The following is a 23,137-nucleotide window of genomic DNA, read 5'->3' as shown; positions in this document are numbered from 1 at the left end:
TCTGCCCATTTCTTGACTGGATTATTTGTTCTTTGGGACATTGAGTTTGATAAGTTCTTTATAGACTTTGCATACTAGCTCTTTATCTGATATGTCATTTAAAAATACATTCTCCCACTCCATAGGTTGCCTTTTAGTCTTGTTGACTGCTTCCTTTGCTGTCCAGAAGCTTTTTATCTTGATGAAGTCTCAATAGTTCTTTTTTGCCTTTGCTTCCTCTGCCTTTGGAGACATGTCTTGCGAGCAGGCACTGTGGCTGAGGCCGAAGAGGTTGCTGCCTGGGTTCTCCTCCAAGATTTTGATGGATTCCTGTCTCACATTGAGGTCTTTCAACCATTTTGTTTATCTTTGTGTATGGTGTAAGAGAATGGTCCAGTTTCATTCCTCCACATGTGGCTGTCCAATTTTTCCAGGACCATTTATCCAAGAGACTGTTCTTTTCCATTGGATATTCTTTCTTGCTTTGTCAAAGCTCAGTTGACCATAGAGTTGAGGGTCCATTTATGGATTCTCTTTTTTGTTGTTGTTGTTGCATTGATCCATGTCTCTGTTTTTTGTACCAGTACCATGCCATCTTGATGATCACAGTTTTGTAATATAGTTTAAAGTCAGGAATGGTGATGCTGCCAGCATTGGCTTTCTTTCTCAATGTCCCTCTGACTATGTGGCATCTTTTCTGGCTCCATACAAATTTTTGGATTGTTTGTTCGAGCCCTGTGAAAAATGTCGATGGTAATTTGATAGGAATTGCCTTGAATGTGTAGATTGCTCTGGGTAGCACAGACATTTTTAAAATATTTTGTCTTCCAATCCAAGAGCATGGGATGTTTTTCCATCTCTCTGTATCTTCCTTATTTTCTTTCATAAGTGTTCTGTAGTTTTTAGAGTACTGATCTTTCATCTCTCTGCTGGTTAGGTTTACTCCTATGTATCTTACAGCTTTTGCTGCAATTGTAAATGGCATTGATTCCTTAATTCTCTCTCTTCAGTCTCATTGTTAGTGTTTAGAAATACAACAGATTCCAGTGCATGGATTTTGTATCCTGCCATGTTGCTGAATTGTTGTATGAGTTCTAGCAATTTGGGGGAGTAGTCTTTTGGGTTTTCCACATAAAGTACCATGACATCTATGAAGAGTGAGAGTTTGACTTCTTCTTTGCCAATTTGAATGCCTTTTATTTCTTTTTGTTGTCTGATTGCTGAGGCTAGGACTTCTAGTACTATGTTGAACAACAGTGGTGAGAGTTGGCATCCCTATCATGTTCTGGACCTTAGGGGGAAAAGCTCTCAGTTTTTTCCCCTTTGAGAGTGATGTTCACTGTGGGCTTTTGGTAGATGGCTTTTACAGTACTGAGTTGTGTTCCCTCTATCCCTACAGTGTGAAGAGTTTTGATCAAGAAAGGATGTTGTATTTTGTCAAATCCTTTTTCTGCATCAAGTGAGGGGATCATATGATTCTTGTCCTTCCTTTTATTAATGGGATGTATCACGTTGATTGATTTGTGAATGCTGGACTACCCTTGCAGTCTAGGAATAAATCCCACTTGGTCCTGGTGAATTGTCCTTTTAATGTACTTGTTGGATACTATTAGCTAGTATCTTGGTGAGTGTTTTGGCATCCATGTTCATCTGGGATATAGGCCTTTGTCTGGTTGTGGGAACAAGATAAGGCTGGCCTCCTAGAGCGAGTTTGGAAGTTTTCCTTTCCATTTCTATTTTTTGAAACAGCTTCAGTAGAATAGGTATTATTTCTCCCTTAAATGTTTGGTAGAATTTCCCTGGGAAGCCATCTGGCCCTGGACTCTGGTTTTGGGGGAGGTTTTTGATTAATGCTTCAATTTACTTGCTAGTTATGGTCTGTTCAGGTCTTCTGTTTCTTCCTGTTTCCACTTTGGTGGTTTGTCCATCTCTGGGCATGCATCCATTTCTTTCAGATTGCCTAATCTCTCGGCATATAGTTGCTCATACCATGTTCTTGAAATTCTTTGTATTTCCTTGGTGTTGGTCACGATCTCTCCCCTTTCATTCATGGTTTTATTAATTTGGATCCTTTCTCTTTTCTTTTCAATAAGTGTGACTAGGGGTTTGTCAATCTTATTAATTCTTTCAAAAAATCAGCTTCTAGTTTCCTTGACCTGTTCTATTGTTCTTCTGGTTTCTATTTCATTGATTTCTGCTCTAATCTTTATTATCCCTCTTCTCCTGCTCGGTTTAGGCTTTATTTGCTGTTCTTTCTCTAACTCCTTTAGGTGTATAGTTATCTTGTGTATCTGGGATTTTTCTAATTTTTTGAGAGAGGCCTGGATGGCTACGTACATCACTCTTTGGACCACCTTTGGAGTATCCCAAAGGTTTTGGAACAATGTGTTTTCATTCTCACTAGTTTGCATGATTTTTTTTTTTTTTTTTAGTTCTTCTTTAATTTCCTGGTTGACCCATTCATTTCTTAGCAGGATGCACTTTAACCTCCAAATGTCTGAGCTCCTTCCAAATTTCCTCTTGTGATTGAGTTCAAGTTTCAAAGCATTGTGGTCTGAAAATATCCAGGCAATAATCCCAATCTTGTGATATCAGTTGAGACCTTATTTGTGACCCAGTACTTGATCTGTTCTGGAGAAAGTTCCATGTGCACTCTGGAAGAATGTTTATTCTTTTGCTTTAGGATGGAATGCTCTCTGTATATCTCTGAAGTCCATCTGGTCCAATGTGTTATTCAAAGCTCTAGTTTCCTTGCTGATTTTTCTGCTTAGATGATGTGTTCATTGCTTTGAGGGCAGTGTTAAAGTCCCGTACGATTAAGGTGTTATTATCTATGTGCTTCTTTAATTTTGCTATTAATTGGTTGATATAATTGGCTGCTCCCTAGTTACCGGCATAAATATTTATAATTGTTAGATCTTCTTTTTGAATAGACCGTTTAAGTATGATATGGTGTCCCTCTTCATCCCTTACGACAGTCTTTGTTTTAAAATTGAATTAGTCTGATATAAGGATTGCTACCCCAGCTTTATTTTGAGGTCTGTTAGCATGATAAATCATTCCCCACCCCCTCATTTTCAGTGTGGAGGTGTCTGAGTCTCCTGTAGACAGTATATGGATGGGACTTTCTTTCTTTTTTTTTTTTTTCCCCCATCCGATGCCATGTGTCCTTTGATTGGAGCAATTAGACCATCTACATTCAGAGTAACTATTGAAAGGTATGAATTTAGTGCCATTGTATTGCCTGTAATGCCCCTTTTTCTGTAGATTGTCTCTGTTTCTTTCTGGCTTATGTTACTCTTGGGCTCTCTCTCTTTGCTTACAGGATTCCCCTTAATAATTCTTGCAGGGCTGGCCTGGTGGACACATATTCTTCCCGTTCCTGTTTGTCCTGGAAACTCTTTATCTCTCCTTTCATTCCCAATGACAGTCTTGCTGGATAAAGTATTCTTGGCTGTGTGGATTTCTTGTCTAGATCCCTGGATATATCATGCCAGCCCTTTCCGGTCTGCCAGGTCTCTGTGGATAGGTCTTATGTAAGTCTAATGTTCCTACCCCTGTAGGTTAGGAACCTCTTGTCTTGAACTACTTTCAGGATTTTCTTTTTGTCTCTGAAATTTGCAAGCTCCACTATTATATGTCAGGGTGTTGATCTATTTTCATTGATTTTGGAAGATGTCCTCTCTACCTCTTGGATATGAATGCTTGATTTATACCCCAGATTAAGGAAGTTCTCAGCAATGATTTGCTCAAATACACCTTATGGCCCCCTCTCTCACTCTCTCTTCATCCTCAGACACCCCAATAATTCTGATGTTGGTACATTTTATAACATCACTAGCTTCTTGAGGCCTCCCCTCATGTCCTAGTAGTTGTTTTTCTCTCCACCTCAGCTTCCTTCCTTTCCATCAACATGACTTCTATGACACTGTCTCTCTTCTGCCTCATTTACACCAACTATTAGAGCATCCAATTTGGATGGCATCTCATTTAGAGCACTTGTAATTTTGGCCTGATTAGATCTCATTTCTGCCCTAAGAGATTCTCTAGTGTCTTTTATGCTTTTTTTCAAGTCCAATTATATAATAATTGTTATCCTGAATTCCAGCTCTGGCATTTTACTTATATCCATATTGATTAGATATGTATCAGAGAGTATTACCTCTGGTTCTTTCTTTTGTTGTGAATTCCTCCTTCTAGTCATTTTCCCCAGAGAAGAATGGATGAATGAATGAGCAGGATCAAAAATATCAACCACAATCCAAGCAAAATACACACTAGACAAATTCAAAGAGGTCAGACACCAGAAAACAACAACAACAAAAAACAAAAACAAAACAAAAAAAAAAAACAAAAGCAAAGGATGATGAAGAAAAGGAGGTGGGGTGGGGGATATAATCTCACAAGATGTACAAAACCTGGTGATCTAGCTGGTCCTGGGTGTATCTTGGTCTCTGTGTTAGAAGACACTAAATACCAAAATTGTAAAGAAAACAAAACTTACATATATACAAAAATAAAATTGAGTAGAGTGAAAGGAAGCCAAAACTGAAAAATATATCTATAAAATTTAAATGAAAAAACAAAAGTTAAGAAAAGAGACTTTAAAAGAAGGACTGATAAAGTACGGAACTAGTTGAAAAGGGAAAGAAGAAAAAAGTGGAGAATTTTAAACTGAAAGATAAATGAATCAGGAGGGAAAAACCTTGAATTATATATACCATTTTCCCCTAACACTGGAGTTTTACAGTCTTGTGTGGTCCATAAATTTGTTGTGTACTGATTCTTCCAGTTGGTCTTCTGGGGGAGAGGCCTGCCATGCTGTTTCTCAGGTGTCTTGGCTTGGGCAGAGTTGCTCTGCCCCTTGGCAGGAGGGCGGGCTCAGTGTAAGCTGGTCCCCTGTGTGGCTTTTGTTCCGGAAGGCTCTCCAGGCTTCTTTAGAGGATCAAAATAAAAATGGTGCCACCTGATCTCCAGCCCCAGAGTCCAAAGTTCATGATCCCCTCTCTTCAGTAAACCCTCAGGGATAAATGGTCTTCACTTTTGTGTGTGCCAAATTCTGCAGACTTCTACAGTGTGCATCCACACTGATCCTCCTGAGGGGGAAGGCAGAAGGTTCCAGGGGGTAAGCAGAGGGTTACCCACTACTGTCCTCTACAGGGTTCCCACCCTGAGAGCTGTTGCCCCACCACACACGCACCTGCTCAGCCCCGGTGTAGGGAGGTGGAGGGCCGCTGCGTTCCTGCTTATTGTAGGGTTCAGGCACTGAGAGCTGTCCCCAGGGTCTGCATGCACACACTCTGCCCATCCCAAGGGAAGGTGGAGGGGCCCCGAGTTCCTGTCATTTGCATGGTCCCCACACAGAGAGCAGTCACCCGATCAAGGCTCAGCTCACACTTTATGACAAACCCAGCTGAGAGTCCCCTTCCAGGCTCGCTGACCCTAACCAGTTTCCCTGCTCCAATGCTTGGGAACTCTACTGGCTCAGGCTCCCTGGTTGTTTCTGTGACTCCAGGGAAATTTGCCTTTAGAAATTTGCCCCCTTTCACCACCCCAGCTCCTCTCAGTCAGGAATGTTTCTCACTGGAGCAGATTTCTAAGGGTTCTGATTTTGCCATCTTGGGCTATATCACTTTCTGGTAGCCAGCTTACTGAGGCTCCCTATCCTCCAATATATCCCCTCAGATTCACTTCTCTGCACCCCCTTTCTTGCAGAAAGTGGTTGCTTTTCTACTTGTAGAGCTCCAGATCGTTTTTTTCTTACACCTCAGGTTCAATTCATGGGTGGTCAGAATGATTTGATAGTTATCTAGCTAAATTCAAGGGACCAGATGAAACAAGGTCCCCTATTCTTCCGCCATCTTGTCTCCTCCTCCATCTTTCCACTTGAGTAAGTCTTGATTGATTTCTTTCAATGATGCTTTGTGGTTTTCAGAATATATGTTTTGCGTTTTCCCCATTAAATTTATTTATGTGTTTTATTCTCTTTGATGATACTGTAGTTGAAATTGTCTTCCTAGTTTCATTTTCAGACTGTTCTGTGGCGATGTTTAGAAATTCATTTTTTTTTTGTATTTTGATACTGTATCCTGAAACATTGCTAAATTCACTTATTAGCTCTAAGAGAGTTTCTCTTTGTGAAATAAAGACAAACTTCTTCAACTTAACAAATAGCATCTATAAAAAAAACCTACAACAAAATTATATTTAATGATGCTAGACTGAATGGTTTCTTACCTAATAATAGCTGGGTAAAAAGGAAAAATGTACACTCTCACTACTTTTATTGAACATAGTATGGAAGTTCCAGCAGGGGCAATGGGCAAAAGAGAAAGGAAGGAAGGAAGGAAGGAAGGAAGGAAGGAAGGAAGGAAATAAAAGGCAAACAGATTTGAGAGGAAGAAAAAATATCTCTTTGTTTGCAGATGATTTAGTTGTCTATATAGAAAATCCAAGGAAAACACACACACACACACACACACACACACACACACACCCCTCCTAAAACTAGTGAGTTCAAGAAGGTAATAGGATACAAGACAAGTGGAATATAAAGTTACTATAAAGTAACAATGAACACATAGACATTCTAATTTGAACCTAAAAGCACAACATCATTTGCATTTCTTAAAACCTTTATAGGACTTGTGTGCTAAAAACAACAAAATAATGATGAGACCTAAATACATGATGAGACATACCATGTCCATTGATCGGAACATACATAGTAAAGATATCAAGTGGTAGGAAGAAAGCTAACGGATATCAGACCGAAAATTCTAACATCAAATGTGCATGAGTGTGGCTGATAACACTTCCTGCGAACTGAGGGAGCTGGTAGATATTTGAGGTTTGTGGCTTGGTTCAGTTGGGTCTAATTATCCTCTTTTGTCTAGTGTTTCTCTCAGATAAACTCAATAGAATTGGGACAGATGTGCATTTTCCAAATCAAGTGTGTTTTCAAAACAATTTGAGCATAGCACCCGCATTGTTAAAATTACTACAGTAATTTCTATTTTAGTAATTTGTATAAAAGGATAGTTATTAACTTGGTAAGATTAAGTATGGAAATATATATGAATACATATGCACATTTATAATGCTTATATTGTTAACATCTATGTGTCACTGGCATTCAAAAGGAAGATTTTTGTCTCTATACCCATTCACAAATCTTCATTAGGTCCCCATTACATATAAAATTAAGCTTTGGCTTACAGAACACCCAGTGATGACGTGGGAAGGCAGTCTTTCTGCTGACATAGAGAGAATGGATGACAAAAATAGTTTTAAAAACTGGGGTCACAAGAGCACATGGAACAAAAGGAAATGGGTTATGATCTTGATCCTTAACCCAAAGCTTCATTGGGTGCCTAGAAGATAAACATCTGAGCAGGACCCTTGTAAGGCAAAAAAACATCAGAGCTAAGATGGCAGGTTCCCATCCAGCAGGTGTCCTAAGCAGCTGGCAGGTGTCCCAGCAGACACGAGGCTGGGGACCTGTTAGTTTCCTGTGGCCTCAGACCTGTCCGATTTTGACTGAGTAGTCATGTGTTTTATAAACAGGATGGAGAATAAGAATTGAAATAGACATGGAAGTAGTTAGAGGAGCATTTCTAGTTCTCAACAATCGACAGCAGCAACCTAGAGGCTACCCAGGAGGTGCAGGTCTGAAGGGCTGTTTACTTATCTGCTCATGAAGGCACACAAGGTCTGTGCCTCCATTTGAACCCCTTCCTTCCACTATACTCCTAGGCCTCAAGGGAGGGTCTACTTGTGAACACCTCCCAGAACTGACTCTCAGGGACCTTCCTCATATCAATAATTCCCCATTTCCTCCAGGCCCCAACAGATACCTTACACACCAAAGGGGAGATCTCTGACCTAAAGAAAAAAAAAAATCTTCTCTCTAAGAGGTTATGTCTTTTCCAAATATTTTTTACCTGACACAATGTACTTTTATAATTAATGAGTTTTCTACATATCATATACAGTATAGCAATACAGACACACATACACACACACACACGTGCACACGTGCATGTGCACACACATACACACACAATGTATTTTCCTGGAAACTAAAGTCTTTAGCTTTCTTTTCTCATTTAGTATCTTATCGCAGTGTTTGTAAATGTGTCGTTATTATTATTATGTTTAAATAGACTTTCATAGACTTTCTGGGCATTACTACTTCATTTAATAAGAATTTCAGGTTGATCTCAGTTATGTGATCACTCTACTGATTTTGCTTTTATATACCAAGGATATTTATATCAGTTATACATGAGGATAATTTTTTATCCTAAGATTTTCATGTGCTTTTTAATGCTGCCTTTCTTCAAATAGGTTTCTTTTCAATAGATATATATGGCTAAGAATGTAACACTATGAGAGACTATGGACACTGAAAAACAATCTGAGGGTTTTGAAGAGGCAGGGGGTGGGAGGACGGGGTACCAGGTGGTGGGTATTATAGAGGGCACGGATTGCATGGAGCACTGGGTGTGGTGCAAAAATAATGAATACTGTTATGCTGAAAATAAAAAATAAATTAAAAAAAGAATGTAACACTATTCTTTTTCTTTTTAATTTTTTCAATTTATTTATTTTCAGAAAAAAAAACAGTTCTGAAAAAAACAGTTCTATTGTTCTCTGCCTAAAAACATTTGACTAATGCACTAGGGGCACAGAACACTATCCCCATTTGTAATAGAATAAGAGAACATCCCCCACCCTGGTAGCCACACAGCCATGGGGCACACACACACAGCCTGGGCTTTAAAGAGAAGTCTAAGCATTTGAGTCTCTACCCTACTATTCTCCAAGAGTCACTGACCCTCTTTGCGTCTCCTTTTCTTTCTCTATAGACCAGTGATCAAAATACAGGCGTTGGATGGATTTTTCAGAGATTCAACATAACATGCAATGCCACTATTTATTAAGAAGAGAATCAGGGATCCTGAGTGGGAAACTACACAGTTGGTCTTTGAGCAGATTAGCGTCAGTTAAACGTTGGCTTCCCAGCTCCCAGCAAACCTCCCGCTCAGTCAGAGATTAACTCAGGCTAGAGAAAAAAGATAACAAAGATGATGAAGATGAAGATGACTACAAAAACAGTTTCTTGTCAGGGATGTGTTCTCAGGATCCTGGAGGAGTCTGGGTGAGGGTCTCCTCTGGGATCATGTGCTTGGCCTGGAGAAAGTGAGGAGAGGGAGTTGGGAGATCAGCAGAGCCAGGAACCCTGAGTCTCCTCCCCAGGCCACCCAGTTTTGGTTCATTTGGCCTGAATTCCTGAACCTCACCTTGCGCTGTGTGAGAACCAATGTAGTCCCAGTGGCTGTCATGAAGTTACCTAGTGTGGAGAAAGCACAGGTGACATCCATTAAAACTAAAGCCAGAGACAATCTGACTGCACAGTACCATGTCCCAGTCTATGCAAAAGGAGCACACCACCACATTTATCACAACTTAGGCAATGGAATGAGCCCTGTGGCACAGTGCGTACTGGGAAAAACTCCTGAAACCAAAATGTCTGCCAATAAAGGTACAGGTCCATGGATTTTTAGGAAAGTAATGAACAACTGTTAAAAAAAAAAAAAAAAAGTGGGCTAGCTAAAACTAATTAAGTAAGTAAATGTACAAATAATTTTAAAAAAACCTGCTTATCTTATAAGTAGTGAGTGAACAAATTACCTGCAAGTTGACATGATTCAATCTTGGTTCCTCCCAGCTCCCTCCTATCCCCATGCACCCCCAGCACTTACTTCTGAGACCACTGGAGATTCATCCCAGACTGGGTGGAGAAAGTCTGCCCCATTTCCTGCTGCTTCTGGCAAAGGGTGGGCCAGGAGCTGCAGGAGGGTGTGGGCACTGGGACAGAGGATGTGCTCTGGTTCTCCTTGGGGCTGGCGTCCCTCACAAACAGATCATCATTCACGATGCATAGACTGAAGGGTAAAAATATGGGACCTTAGAAATTGGACAGATTGTCAACCCTACGCCCCAACAATGATCCTGCTCCCACTGCCACTCAGCAAGCAAGTTCTTTCCATACCCCTACTGTGCCTGCCACCCAGGTTCCTTGGCTGATACCTCTACTTTTCCTTCACACTTCACAGAGCCAACCTTTGGAGAGACTGTCTAACCAATTTCACTACATTTATAGGTTTATCCCCAAACCACAGGCAAATTTACACCCATATTTACACTGCCAAAGAGTGGACAGTCTAATATCCGTTTTTCAGAGGAAGTCACTGTGTCACAAAGAGATCATGTGACTTGACAAAAGTCACAAAGCTAGTGAGTGTTGGGATCAGGGAAAGAACCCATAATCTGATTCCAGAGCCGGTGTTCTTAATCACTAGGAGACACGATTCCTTGGTTATACCTGTTGGCTTTTCACAATTGTGCAACACCCCAAAGACTGTACCTCCCCATTCACATACCCCAGAACTCATACTGAACTGGGTGTTCCACCCACAACAAAGCACTCACCTGTAATTGCTGATAGGAGTAGCAATGAAGGTCCGAGTGAAGGCACGAACAGAATCCTGAGACATGCCTTCCACTTTAACAACGAGCAACAAACAATACCCCCTTAGCATTCCAACATGCTTTACATACTCACATAGCACTCCCCAGTCACGGTCTGACTTGACATTCATGCTGAAGGGGACAGTTGTTCTCTGGGGAGCTCAGGGTGTTCTGAATGGGGAAGGCAATCTATTCCGAGTGACAGGGACCCTACCATGTGCTGGGACCAGTGAAAACCACTTCAAAAGTGCATTTGATGCATTTCTCACAGCTGCTCAAGAGATGGACATCATTAGTTCCATTAACATTTGAGTAAACTTACAGGTTAGGAGCCCAAGGTCACAGAGTAAGGATCTAGGGTCAGAACTGTCCAACTCCACAGACTGTGTCTCTAATGCCCCAGTGGTGTAGGGCAGGCAGGCATAGACCTAATTCAGACCAGGATGATCTGAGGGCAGAGTGGAGATGGGAGAACACAGCGGGAATAGGAAGAGAAAGGAAGGCACCAGGTAAGCTAGGAGAGTTTTGAGAGGGAGCCCAGCCAGCGGGGAGAGAGCAGAGGAGCATCTGGGGAGGAGTTTATGCACACACGCACCTTCCTTGAACACCCCGTTGACAGAGAAGCAGAGCATCCTCTCCTGAAAGGGAAGAGCCCAGGTGCTAAGTCACCTAAACTTCTTACCCACCCATGGCTTTCTGGGTCTGCCCTTGGGACGAAGGAGGTGCTCACCGTCTGGAACCACATGTCCACCACGAAGGAGCTGAGGTCATGCTGAGTTTTGGGCAGCACACAGAGGGAGCGCATGACATCACATTTTGTATGCTTCAGCAGCTGAACACGCAGGGCTATGGGGGGAGGAGAAACAAGCAAAGGTCAGGGGTTGCCACACCCTGGGCCCTGTAATTACCCCTGCACACCCCCTTTCCCTGCCCAGTCTTCCCCATCACACACGCACAGGGGTCCTTGAGCTTCTTCATATTCCTGCTTTCCTTGAAGTACTCGCACAAGCTGCTTCTAGCAGAGAAAGAGGAAAAGGAGGTGGTGGTGTGGCCAGTGTGGGTGATTCCAGGAGCTGCCCTGTGTCTGCTGGGGAGCCACAGGGCCCAGGAACAGAGACTGAGCTTTGCTACTCACAGGCCTGGGTCCTCGGGGCTGAAGGGAATGGCCAGGGAGAAGCAGGCCTCTTCGTGGTAGGCACCGAGGAGACCCTGACGGTCTCTGGAGTCGTAGATCAAGTAGTAACTGTGGGAGAGTAATGACAGCAGTCTATCTCTGAGGTCTGGACCCCAGATGAGATATCAAGACTGAGTCAGCAGTCCTGAGCTTGGGTGCCCCCCATCCCGTCCTAGCCATCCCCTTCCCCAGATTCCCAGGAGTACTCACTGCTGCAGGAATTGCAGGACTAGACGCTTCAATGCATCAGATCCAAAGAAGCTTCCCTGAAATCACAACAGTCCTCAGGACCACAGTTGTGCACTACCCAAAACCCTGCTTGATCTGCCCTCCTTACCCTGCAGGTTGGTAACCACTTGTGGGCTGCAATACCAACGCTGGTTGGTGAAGGTGACTCCTGGCTATCCTGGGGAAAGGAAGAGGGAGTGGGCAGTGCAGACCAGGAGCTAGTGCTGGACAGTCAGGGAAAGCATGGGCCTCGGGAAGGGTGAGGGTCAGAGGACAGTTGCAAAAGGGCCCTGGAAATTACATGGGCAAGACTACATTTGGGATCACAGTCTTGGGGTTCCTGATGCCCCTGGACAACGTGGTTGAAGAAGATATAGAGCCCTTGTTGGGTTCCCACGTGGATCTGGACCTCCATGATGTTTAAGGGTCATGAAGATTGTAACTTCTGCAAGACCTAAATGGCTTCAGGGCTGGTTTGGGGCAGCATCAGTGCCAGTAGAGAAGTCAATAATCAAGAAATACACCTACCAGGCGTAATAACTTGGGAAACAATTCCAGGATGGAGCTGCAGAAATCCAGACAAAACAGAATAGTCGGTGAAACTTTGCAGGAGTCCCTCATCATGGGAGCAAGCACAGTTACACCTGACACACAGCCCAGTATGTCCCACCTACACTGCAGTGTCCCAGCCTTCCAGCGCCTTTGGCTCCTCCCTTGCAGATGGACCTAGTGGGAAAGCACATACTCTCTTTTCCCTCTCTCTCTGATTCCATTCCTCTGTTCCACCCCTTCCTCCCCCTCCCACTGGGTGGATCCCACCTAGACTGTCCTGAATCCCATCTCCAGTGCCACCAGAAGCAACAGTTGAAGCCCAGGCTTCAGGGCTGCCTTCCACTTTCTTGCTCCCTTCCTTCCTTCCGGTCCCCACCAAAGGCTCCAGAGAGAAGAGGCAATGGGGTGGGAGACGAGGACTCTGCTACCTCACTAGGGGTCCAGCATTCTGTAAGGCCATGACACCCCCCAGGGGTGGCCCAGGATGCTGGGGCGGGGAGGTGACTGGGGCAAAACCCAGGAGGCAAGGAAGGAGAGGGAGGGGGATGAAGACAGAAGAGGGAGTGAAGGTAGGAAAGGAGAGATGAGAGAGACATAGGGGAGTAGAGATAAAGGAGGGAGAGAAAACAAAGAAAAGGGAAGGGGGAAAAAAAAAAAAGCAGCTCTAACATGGTGGGGGGGGGGTCAGGGAGGAAGAGAGGAGAAGGAGGAAATGGCTCCCTGACTACAGTCCTTTCCCTCATCTGCCCTGGCTGGCCCTGGCACCCAAGGTAAGAATGGAAAACAGGTAGGTGTTGGCCTGGGGGACCCACTGCATGCTGGATGAAACTTTCAAACTTTGTCACCTGCGTGAGCTCAGTCTGAGCTGGACATGGGGAAAGAGGCAGCCATGGGGGCAGGAGAACTACCCCAGAAGGAGTAGAGGGTCAAGCCCCAGGTCAGCAAGGAGCTGAGGGTCTGTGGTTCCCTCTTATGATTACTGCCTTCCCTCCCGTTGGCCCCAGTGCACCTGTGCCTGTCCCAGTTGGTTCTTTGCCTGAAGGATCATAACCATATCGGGCTACCCAGGGCTCCTCTGAAGGACCAGTCAGGATGATGTGCCTTGTGGAGGGAGGGGAGGGGGCAGTGCCTCTGAGAGGCCTGTCTTCTGCCCTCTCAAGCACCTCTGCCCTCTGCCTTCCATTCCTGCCTCAGGAAGCCCTCTCTTCACTGGCAGTCACCTACTTCTGGCCCTCAGACTCAGGGAACCCTGGTTTCTCTTACAGAGGGCCAAGCTCCTGGCCCTGAGTCAGAAGAATGGATGTCATGATGGCAGACCCCCAGAACCTCGGCCCTCAGCATGGGGCAGGAAAGCCACCAAGCCAGCCTGGAATTGGAGGGGGGACACATTTGGTTCAGAAAAAGGAGAGTCCCTCTCAGAACAAGGGAGGGAAGCCCTGTCTTGGCAGGGAGGCAGGAAGTCCTGTCTCAGCATGAGGCCCTGGGTGGGAGGACCCTTGTCAGTCCAGGTCACAGCATGTGGTTCAAGGTGGTCACCCTCGTCCTAGTGAGGAAGGGGAGCCCTGCTTCGTGGATCACGCTTTGGGGAGGGCATTCTAGGGAAGGCTGGGTTCAGACAACGTGCAAAGGGACCTCAGACCAGACAAACTGGTGAGCAGGTCAGACGAAAGGAAGGAGATGTCCAAGCACAGGTGAGGGACACAAAGAGGAGAGCATAGGACTCTGGTCCCCCACCCCACACATACACAAAGGAACAGAGCTGCTGCCTCCTCCAAACAGGAACCGTCAGGCATAGTTCAGAGTCCCACGGGGTGACACAGTGTACAACTGACCTTATGTTGGTTGATTTATCAGGGAAGGCGGTGCACAGGGTGCTTCTGTCGGCAGTCATCTCTTCTGGCTGCAGACTTTTGCCCTCGTCCAGCTCCTCTAAAGACATCACCTATAATTATGGGGAGGAAGCACATGGAGCAGAGAAAGATGGCCAGGATGACCCTGCACACCCAGCCCTTCCCTTTTCCAACAAATCCACTTCCCTGACTCTTGTCACCATCCCATGAGCACTCCCACCCTCCTTTCAGAGAAGGATCTGGGTACCACACCTCACCTCACTGTTGGAGAGGTTCAAGTTCTTAATGTCAGTGGCATTCTGCACAGTGTCAGACAGGCCATCCAGCTGGCAGGGTGTCTTGTTTCTCAGGTTCGAGGGCAAAAGCTATGGTAAGGAAAAAGTTAGAGTGAGGACCCCCACAGCGGATATCTGAGACCAGTCTGCCTCTTCTACCTAATCTCTCCCACTTTGACCACCAGTCTCAGCACTGGCTCTGAGTCCTCATCTCAGGCATGTTCTTCTCATGGGTCTTCAGGGAGGCAGCCATGCTGTGTCTAGGCTTTGGTACCATTTCAATATCATGGGTGATCAAGTCTCCGAGAAGCCAAGAGAAGGGAATCAGAGGGCTGAGAAAGGCCCAGCTGGTACAGCTCCAGCACCAGCCCCTCCCCACGTTACCATCGCTAAGTCTCCTTTCCAGACAGGCTCCTCTGCCCTCGCTTGCCCTGGAATCACTGATGTAGACATACCAGGGGCAAAGCAGACTCTCTGGATGTTAAGAGATTGCTGGGAACCTCCATATCATTTGTTCATGGTCAGCTGCAGAGTTAGAGATGGGCTCAGTGGCTCTGAGTGTTTGAGGTGGAGATGGGGTGCAATAGGTATTTGAAGAAGATGTGGGCCTGGATGTGGGTGCACAACTAGTCTTGAGTCAGCATTACCTTTGTCTGCTCCACCTTTACTGACTTCAGCTCCTTCTGCACAGAGTGGGGTGTGTCAGAGGGGTAGATAAAGATAGAGATCTGTAGGGAACCGAAGAGGGGCTGGGTAAGTACCAGGAAATCTGACACAAGACCTTGCCCCTCTCCCGCCCTCTTGCCCCTAACTAGCCCCAGTCACGCCCTTGACACTCACCCTTTCATTAGCCTCATCCCAGATCTTGCCATTGACATTCTTCAGTGCAAACGCAACGCTGGCATCCTCAACAAAAAACTGGGCCTGCATTCTCTCATAGTGAAACTATAGGGATAATGGCAAGAGAAAAAAAAAAAATGAGACCCCAGCCACTACTCATCTGCCCTGTTTCTTCTCATCTGCTTCACTGTTTTCTCTTACCTCAACTGGGGTGAAGGGGACACTGCATTGTCCCTGAATCAGATCCAGCAGCCACTTCTCATCATATTTGATGCCGAATGGAATCTAGGATCCAGAGATGGGAGAAAAGTTGGGAGAAGAGATTGATTGACACAATGGAATCCAAGGTTATGATAAGACCCGACCATGTCCTGCTTTCATACCTTTTTCGGGCGGGGGCGGGGGAGGCTATGGAATAATTTCTTATAATAAGATGTTATCCATCATTGCAAACTTTTGTACCAGACATGCATTTCCTAAATAACCTTTCTTTCCATTCAAACACCTTTCTTCAAATAATCAACTTAAGATGTTTAACATATACTTCCTTTTATAAAGTCCCAAGTGATCCTAGCTCAAGGCAGGATGCCTCAGCCTGCTTCTCCAACAGGGACCCCAGAGACTCCTACTTCTTCAGCAGGGACCCCAGAGACTCAACCTCCTCCCACACTCAGCTAGAGCTAAACAGAGCCTTCCAGTGTGGAGTTGCTCCATCTCCTTGGCTGTAGTTTCCTCTGCTCTTAGTCAACTTACCTGATTCTCCCTGTAGTCAGTCTGTTCACTTTATACTGCTTTTCTGAGTCTGCCCTTACTTGATCTAGGGTATTAACTAGGATATTAACATATGTGATGTCGAAAATGTGACAATGCTAGTAGTAAAAAATGCCGATTACCCACTCCTCTGCCCCCAGAAAAGTACCTAGCATCTCTGCATGAGTCCAACACAGTTTCCTCTGTTCACCTTCTTCTATGTATTCAGTCCACTTTGCCAGGATACTCACAATGATCTTGAACCATTTCCCTGTGGTCTCATCCTGCTTCTCCTGCTCCATTCTTCTCTCTGGAGGCTTTTGCTCTCCCTCCATGTTAGTCTGGGTTTGGTCTTGTTTCTGAGAATTGCCTCTCCGATGACATGGTGGAACAGCATAGGGAGCGCTGTGGGGAAGGGGAGAGAAGGAAGTAGTCCACACGTGCTCAAAAAGTCTTCCATTACACATTTGCCCACTGATACCAGGGTACAATAAAGTTTGCTCAACCATTAACCTGATTCTATCATTCTTCACTCTTCTAGGTTGGAGAAAAGAATGACATATTCTACCTCAGGCCTATGCACTCCACTGGCTGGTCCATTTCAGCTATGCTGACTGGTCACTTACTATCTCACTCGGGTGCTCATGTGAGCGCCATTTGTTGCTGGATCTCCATCTTGTTGCTGGTGGGATGAAGGATGAATGCCAGAACTTATTTGTTCAGACCAGTTGTTGTATCTCCTTCGGTAAATACCCCAGCATCTTGTTCTTCTTTTTAAGGGGTTACCCACATCATTATGTCCTGAAATTGAGAACAACACATCAGTGGTCCCCATACCACAAACGGTTCTGGGGAAATATCATGGGTTGTGAAGAAACATCACTGATTTTATCATCTAAAATCAAATAGAGCACAGTGCCAAAGAGGTTGACAAACTTCTCTGTGGTTCCATTTTGTGGAAGATGAGAGGTGGGGAGCACTTGCAGCCAAGAAGAACACAAGCACAGAAGAAATGGTTTGGGCCTAGGGTTTAATCTGTGACATTAGCCCTTGCTCTGCCATTTTCAGGCTGGGTGACCTGGGACAAGTTGCCTGTCATCTCTAACTCACAGTTCCCTCCTCTGCCCTAGGGGGATAACAAAATCCACCCTGAAAGTTTGGTGTTATGGTTCAAGGGTCAAAGGTGAGTTCCTGCCTGAAGAAAGAATTAGAGAAGCGAAAGTTAGATCCGATGACAGTATCCAGAAAAGCCAGGAGAATACCAAAAGAGAGAAGGAGAGAATTAAGGGAGATGTAGAGAGCATATCTAACACATGCTTCATTTGAGTCCTGGAATGAAGGAGAGGGCAACGTGGAGAAGTGGCATTTGAAGCAATCTTGCTTGAGAACTTTCACAAAGTAGCAGGATGATCAAGTCAGTATAACAGCACTAATATGAGACAAAGGATGCTTTAAGGGAAAACATTCCTAAGGAAAAGATGTGCATTTCACAGTGGCATTAATGTAGCACAACTCGGGAAATTTGTGACCAGAAGTCTCAAACTAAAAGAAGTATTAAAGGTTCTTCTTCAGGTAGAAGAAATACGATCCCAGATTGAGGCACCAAGATGCAGGAAAGAAAGACTAGTAACATTTGTGAATATGTAGGCCAGTCTAAATGAGTATTGACTATGTAGCACCAGGACACTAATTTCTTCTAGGGGTTTAAATATACACACCAATTCATGGCAAATTCATGGCAAAAAACTGGGAGGGCGTGAGTGGAATCAAAGTGTTCCAAGGTTCCTTCACTGTCTGAAGAGCTTTAAAGAAGTAATTTACATAAGACCGTTAAAAGGAAAAAAAAAAATAATTATAGTTTTTTATTTTATTTTTTTATTTTTTATTTTTTATTTTTTTATTTTTTTTATTATTTCTTTTTTAATACTTGAGACACAGGTGTACGTGTTTTAACTCCAAAGCTTGTTATAATGCATAATCAAAGTTGATATCCAGGATCTATAATGAACTCCTCAAACTCAACACACACGAAACAGGCAAACATATCAAAAAATGGGCAGAAGATATGAACAGACACTTCTCCAGTGAAGACGTACAAACGGCAATCCGACACATGAAAAAATGTTCATCATCACTAGCCCTCAGGGAGATTCAAATTAAAACCACATTGAGATATCACCTTACACCATTTAGAATGGCCAAAATTAACAAAACAGGAAACAACATGTGTTGGAGAGGATGTGGAGAAAGGGGAACCCTCTTCCACTGTTGGTGGGAATGCAAGTTGGTGCAGCCTCTTTGGATAACAGCGTGGAGATTCCTCAAGAAATTAAAAATAGAACTCCCCTATGACCCTGCAATTGCACTCCCGGGTATTTACCCCAAAGATACAGATGTCGTGAAAAGAAGGGCCATCTGTACCCCAATGTTTATAGCAGCAATGGCCACAGTTGCCAAACTGTGGAAAGAACCAAGATGCCCTTCAACGGACGAATGGATAAGGAAGATGTGGTCCATATACACTATGGAGTATTATGCCTCCATCAGAAAGGATGAATACCCAACTTTTGTAGCAACATGGATGGGACTGGAAAAGATTATGCTGAGTGAAATAAGTCAAGCAGAGAGAGTCAACTATCATATGGTTTCACTTATTTGTGGAGCATAACAAATATCATGGAGGACAAGGGGTGTTAGAGAGGAGAAGGGAGTAGGGGTAAATTGGAAGGGGAGGTGAATCATGAGAGACTATGGACTCTGAAAAACAACTGAGGGGTTTGAAGTGGCAGGGGGGTGGGAGGTTGGGGTACCAAGTGGTGGGTATTAGAGAGAGCATGGATTGCATGGAGCACTGTGTGTGGTGAAAAAATAATGAATACTGTTTTTCTGAAAGCAAATAAATTAATTTAATTAAAAAAAAAGTTGAAAATCACCAGACAAGATGATTTTGAAGTCTTAACTTTTGAAGCCATTCGATGGCTTCAAGTCCCATTGGCTTTTTTTTTAAATTTTTTTTCTCCATTTTTAAAATTCTTTTATAAACATATAATGTATTTTTATCCCCAGGGGTACAGGTCTGTGAATCGCCAGGTTTACACACTTCACAACACTCACCATAGCACATACCCTCCCCAATGTCCATAACCCCACCCCCTTCTCCCAAACCCCCTCCCCCCAGCAACCCTCAGTTTGTTTTGTGAGATTAAGAGTCACTTATGTTTTGTCTCCCCCCCAATCCCATCTTGTTTCATTTATTCCTTTCCTACCCCCCCAAACTCCCCATGGAGCATCTCCACTTTCTCATATCAGGGAGATAATATAATAGTTGTCTTTCTCCAGTTGACTTATTTCACTAAACATGATACCCTTTACTTCCATCCATGTTTTCATAAATGGCAAGATTTCATTTCTTTTGATGGCTGCATAGTATTCCAAAAATACATTATACTCTTAAGGGTAAATGCTACAAGAATGGCTAAAGAATGTTTAACTGCCCAGCCAAAAGAGGTAACAATTTATATATATATGAGGGCCTGGGTGGCTTCATCAGTTAAGGGGTCCAATTTTTAAAAGATTTTATTTATCCATTTATTTGAGAGAGAGAGAAAGAGATGGGGGGGCAGAGTGGAAGAGAGAGGGAGATAATCTGAAGCAGACTCCACGCTGAGCAAGAAGCCCAACTCAGAGCTTCGTCACACAATCCTGAGGTCATGACCTAAAGATCATGACCTGAGATGAATCCAAGATTTGCCATTCAGGTGTCCCAAGGGTTTGACTCTTCATTTCAGCTCGGGTCATGATCTCAGGGTTGTGAGATCAAGCCATTCTCTCTCTCCCTCTCCCCCTGCCCCTCCCCACCCCTATCTCCTTCTAAAAGAAAATATTAAATCATTTTAAGGACAGGAGAGGAAACGGGCCTTACCACAGGCAGAAATAAATGTGCAGTTAATATGGTATACAGAAACCAATTTATATCTATATTTACATTAAAAGTTTCAGACTGGATATTCCAAATAGAAAGATAGGTATTAGAAGATTAGAAAGATTAGAAAGAAAAAATTCCATCACACTCTCCATAAGGAGACACATGCAAAATTTAAGGATTTAGAAAATTTGAAAATAAAAATAAAACTTGGCAAAATGTATACCATTTACCCACTAACCTACTGAAAGCTCGTATACCCATATTACTAAAGGGAAAGGTACTCTTTCAAGGAAAAAAAAAAAACATTACTAGAGAAAAGAGGGAGCTTTTGTTGTGATGAAAGCTTCAATGCAAAAAGAAGCCACTAATACAGAATTCTAAACTTGTGTGTGTGTCTTAACACAGAGCCAAAACATGCAAAGCAAACATGACCGTAAAAGGAGAAATGGATAAATTCACGATTACAGGGGGAAAACACCTCCTTGAGTGACATAAAATGGCAGATATAAATTCTACTAGGTGGAGATTTTAAAATGAGAGTTAAGTAAATTAATAAATTTGCTTAATTGGCATGGAACAGTGCACATAACCACTACAACATGGAACATTCCAGAATTGGTTATATGCTGGGCTATAAGGCAAACCTCAAGAAATGTCTATGGAGGTAGTATAATCTACCCTGAATAGTTGATGTAAGAGTCAGGGGTAATGGTGGGTTCTATGCCCCTCCCCAACCTCTAGTATGTATCCAAAGAATGTTAGTTTTCACCACCACCACCGCCACCCCCCCGTCCCCTTTGCCTCCCACTCAGCCAACCTAGAAGACCCTCCCCACTCTCCAAACTCTGGACCCGTGAGGATCATATAAGTCAGGTCTATCCCCTCAACCAGTGTGTGTCGGGGGGGTGGGGCGGAATTCACATCAGCCATGACCACTTCCACAGAAGAGGAGGTTTTCCATGTGGAACCAGGATGGGAATGTCAGGACCCAACAGCCCATTTCCTCGAGAGTGGAGAACAAGTAGCCTGGCCCCTCTCCACACTTCCTTTTAATGGGGGTTGGCTGGGTGTCCGGTGGGTGGAGAAAGGGACCCAGAACCCCTCATACCCTCTGGAAACCTGAGACCAAGGCCTCATGCTGACCAACTCACCCATGGTGTGGACTGAAGGCAGTGGCCCGTCACCAATATCCTCCCAGGTTGCTTGTGAAGAGAATCCGTGGGGTCTGGAGCTGGATGTTTGGAGATGATCAGTGACGGCTGCTGAGGAAGGTGAGAGCAGGCCACAAACCACTTGGTCAGCTTCACACAAACAAGAAGGAGTCCTTACAGGAAGTCCCTTCCTTAGAGGCATGGAGAAGAGAGCATTGGCTGCCAGAGGAGGCTTTACTTCATATAATTACTGTCCCCTAAATTTGTTACCAGCCTACCAGGGAACTGTTTCCAACTGAATCAGCCCTGCAGAAAAGGCCAACTAGAATCAAGAGGGGTGGGACCCAGGTATCTGCAGCTACAAACAGGGAACTCTATATGCCAGGCTCTGTATCCACTGCAACACATCTTGTTCCCTCATTCAGCCAACCCAGAGAACTCTGAGTGCCAGCTATAGGGCAGGCTCTGGATTTGCTACATTGCATCTGCTCTGTCATGGATTTCTCACGAAGGGACTCTGATATCAGCTTTGCAAGTTTGCTGTGGCTTAATGAGGTGCCAGAGCTGGTTTGGAGTTATTCAGATGTTACCTGGAGAAACAGAGACTACAGCTGAGCTCCATGGAATGGCAGTGACATGCCCATGCATATGAAGCCTAGCTAAATTCTTACTGCAATATGTGGGACTTTTTTTTTTTTTTTTAAGTTAGAGCAAAATAACAGAATGTCCTGAAAATAATCACATGACTGGCATTATCTCTGTAAGGACCCATTTAACCAGAGGCTTCCATTAAGGTTAAACAGCAATCTTGTTGTTTAACCCTTAAACTGTCCCTGCTCCCCTTCCCCCCCAGGGGACTGACTTAAAAACAAGTCGGAAACCAGCCCCAGGTAACAAAGCCCAGATACAAGGGTGGGTCAGGCCAGGTGGAGACAGCTGATCAGTGGGGGGTTGCTTATTGTCTCCCTAGCTACCAAGGGGTATGGGCCCACCCTTTGGGAGCCTTTTGGGTGCCAATTCTAATGAGGGTGATAGGCTAGATCAAATGTCTACTATAGGGTAAATTGTAATTCAATTGGTCACTTACGTGTGACCTAACATGACTGTGGAGTTTCCCGTGTGTATTACAATCTCATTGGCCACCTGTGCGTGGCCAGGCCCGGATGCATGGCCTTTGACCTTAAAAACTAGTCTGTGAAACAGAGAAAGGTCGCCCTCTGTAAGAGGCGCGGCCCTGGCAGGTCAGTTTGATTCTTGATGCTTGGCGTGGAAGGTAAGTAAGAATTTACAGAAGTAAGTCAAGCTTTGCTTGACCTTCGCTTTATATCAGTCTCGCTCCTTTAATCACGGACGCATTTTGGGGGGGTGGGGCATAACAATCTCCAGCTCATTCCAGAGACATAATAACAAACAAAGAAGCTTACCCTCCCCCACCAAAAAGACAAAAAGAAAACCAAAAACAACACACACACACACACACACACACACACACACACACACACACACCAGACCTGGAAACTAAAAAGGAAATAGCAGAGTTTGGTGAGTCACCGTAATGAGAGTAGAATGAAACAAATCATGCCTTTTCCTTTACCAAAAAATATAGTCAGTATAGGTAGATGCCCCTTGTGGTCATGATGAAGTTCTAGAACCTAGATGAGGTTCGGTGGGCTGAGGTCCGGAGCCGATGACCAAGAAAGAATTCTTGAGACATCTTTGGTGCAAAATGGTGGTTTATTAAAGCACGGGGACAGGACCCGTGGGCAGGAAGAGCTGCTGCCCCGGGTTGTGAGGGTAGGCATGTTATATACCTTGCAGTTGGGGGAAGGTGAGGGGAAGGGATGGGAGGTTTCAACAGAGTTTTCAAATGTTAAGGA

At 44.2% G+C, this 23,137-nt stretch overlaps 1 protein-coding gene across 2 annotated transcripts; it reads right to left on the bottom strand.

Moving 5' to 3' along the window:
- Nucleotides 1–8,619: 8,619 nt before the first annotated feature.
- NXF3 (nuclear RNA export factor 3) lies at nt 8,620–21,633 on the bottom strand (the record flags this gene model as incomplete). Of its 2 annotated transcripts, XM_082718451.1 has the most annotated exons (19): nt 21,261–21,633; nt 16,811–16,985; nt 16,436–16,589; nt 15,636–15,719; nt 15,435–15,539; nt 15,242–15,322; nt 14,577–14,684; nt 14,302–14,411; nt 12,446–12,482; nt 12,027–12,095; nt 11,900–11,955; nt 11,651–11,758; nt 11,472–11,530; nt 11,246–11,361; nt 11,111–11,153; nt 10,477–10,549; nt 9,747–9,929; nt 9,285–9,334; nt 8,620–9,174 (listed from the first exon to the last, which is right to left on the bottom strand). In XM_082718451.1, exons 1-18 carry the CDS (start codon nt 21,460–21,462, stop codon nt 9,331–9,333), a joined length of 1,767 nt encoding a protein of 588 aa, XP_082574577.1. In that variant the 5' UTR covers nt 21,463–21,633. The 2 variants fall into 2 exon arrangements, with proteins under 2 accessions (XP_082574577.1, XP_082574578.1); XM_082718452.1 differs by lacking the exons at nt 8,620–9,174; nt 9,285–9,334 and having other exon boundaries at nt 9,743–9,929.
- Between the last annotated feature and the right edge of the window lie 1,504 nt (nt 21,634–23,137).

The sequence above is a fragment of the Mustela nivalis genome (assembly GCF_964662115.1).
Source record: "Mustela nivalis genome assembly, chromosome: X".
Classification (NCBI taxonomy): domain Eukaryota; kingdom Metazoa; phylum Chordata; class Mammalia; order Carnivora; family Mustelidae; genus Mustela; species Mustela nivalis.
The sequence above is the reverse complement of the archived record's forward strand: the minus strand, read 5'-3'. Positions and strand labels throughout refer to the sequence as shown.